This window comes from Propithecus coquereli, unplaced genomic scaffold (assembly GCF_000956105.1).
Source record: "Propithecus coquereli isolate 6110/MARCELLA unplaced genomic scaffold, Pcoq_1.0 Scaffold479, whole genome shotgun sequence".
Lineage (NCBI taxonomy): Eukaryota > Metazoa > Chordata > Mammalia > Primates > Indriidae > Propithecus > Propithecus coquereli.
The window spans coordinates 235,799-236,765 of NW_012150607.1; the positions used below are offsets into that span (position 1 = coordinate 235,799).

Sequence of the window (967 nt, forward strand, 5' to 3'; positions counted from 1 at the left end):
TGAATGTTAATAAGCAATAATAAACACTATAACAATGTTAACAAAAAATAAACATTCATGTTTACTAAAAATATTAACAGAAGTGTCTATGGCTTTTACAAAAGCCAAAAATTGAACAAAATCAATGTCTGTCAAATGATAAAAGAATAAATAAAATGTTTATATCCGTATGATAGAATAGTATTTGGCAATAAAAAGGAATGAAGTTCCTGTATAAAGGACTTCATGCATGATCCTTTTTAAATATTAGGCTAAATGAAAAACGCAACTCATGAAGGACCACATAGTTATGATTCCATCTATCAAATTGTACAGAAAATGAAAATTTGTAGATACAGAAATTAGATTATTGGTGGCTAAGGGCAGGTGACTTGGCCAGGCTTCAGACCGAGGAATGAACACAGAGACATAAAGACGCAGACACATGGCTGCAGCCCGTACAAAAAGACACAGACACCACAAGACAGCATGAGGGCGCAGCGAAAAGCTCTCGCTGTAGCTGTTTATTTATAATACAGGCTGTTTGGCAACTGTCCCATTGCAAGTTCTTTGTTCCCACACCGTCCCAACTCAATACGTCTCAGTTCCTTGTTGTTTCATCTCCGGCAAACAGATGTTTGCATCTCCATTCTCTAGCCCCTCCTGTTTGCAGAGAGAGGACGCTCTGGACTTTCGTGCAAGGTGACAGACATGTTCTTGAGAAGAACAACAAGGAAACTTTCCCAGACAAAGGTGTCCTCTACATCTCCCCCTTTTTTATTTTGTTTTAAGGCACGGGACGCTGTGTTCGGACATGTTGCAGCACCACTGTTATTTTATGGTGTTGTTGTTCTTTATTCACTCTTCTTTGGGACCATCGCCTGTAGACTATGAAAAAGCAGACAACAACCAATAATACACTGCATAGACTGTTAGTAACTGATACAAGCCATGTTTTAAGGTGTTCAAAGGGATTTAATTGGGCGAG

General features: G+C 38.6%; 1 protein-coding gene across 1 annotated transcript in view; it reads right to left on the minus strand.

The window, feature by feature from the left end:
• Positions 1-730: 730 nt before the first annotated feature.
• Positions 731-967, minus strand: part of LOC105819297 (endogenous retrovirus group K member 21 Rec protein-like) — a 4,508-nt gene continuing 4,271 nt past the window's right edge. The window contains exon 2 of the mRNA XM_012655500.1: positions 731-867. Coding sequence (XP_012510954.1) covers positions 838-867 — 30 coding nt within the window. The 3' untranslated portion in view covers positions 731-837. The remainder of the gene's footprint in view (positions 868-967) is intronic.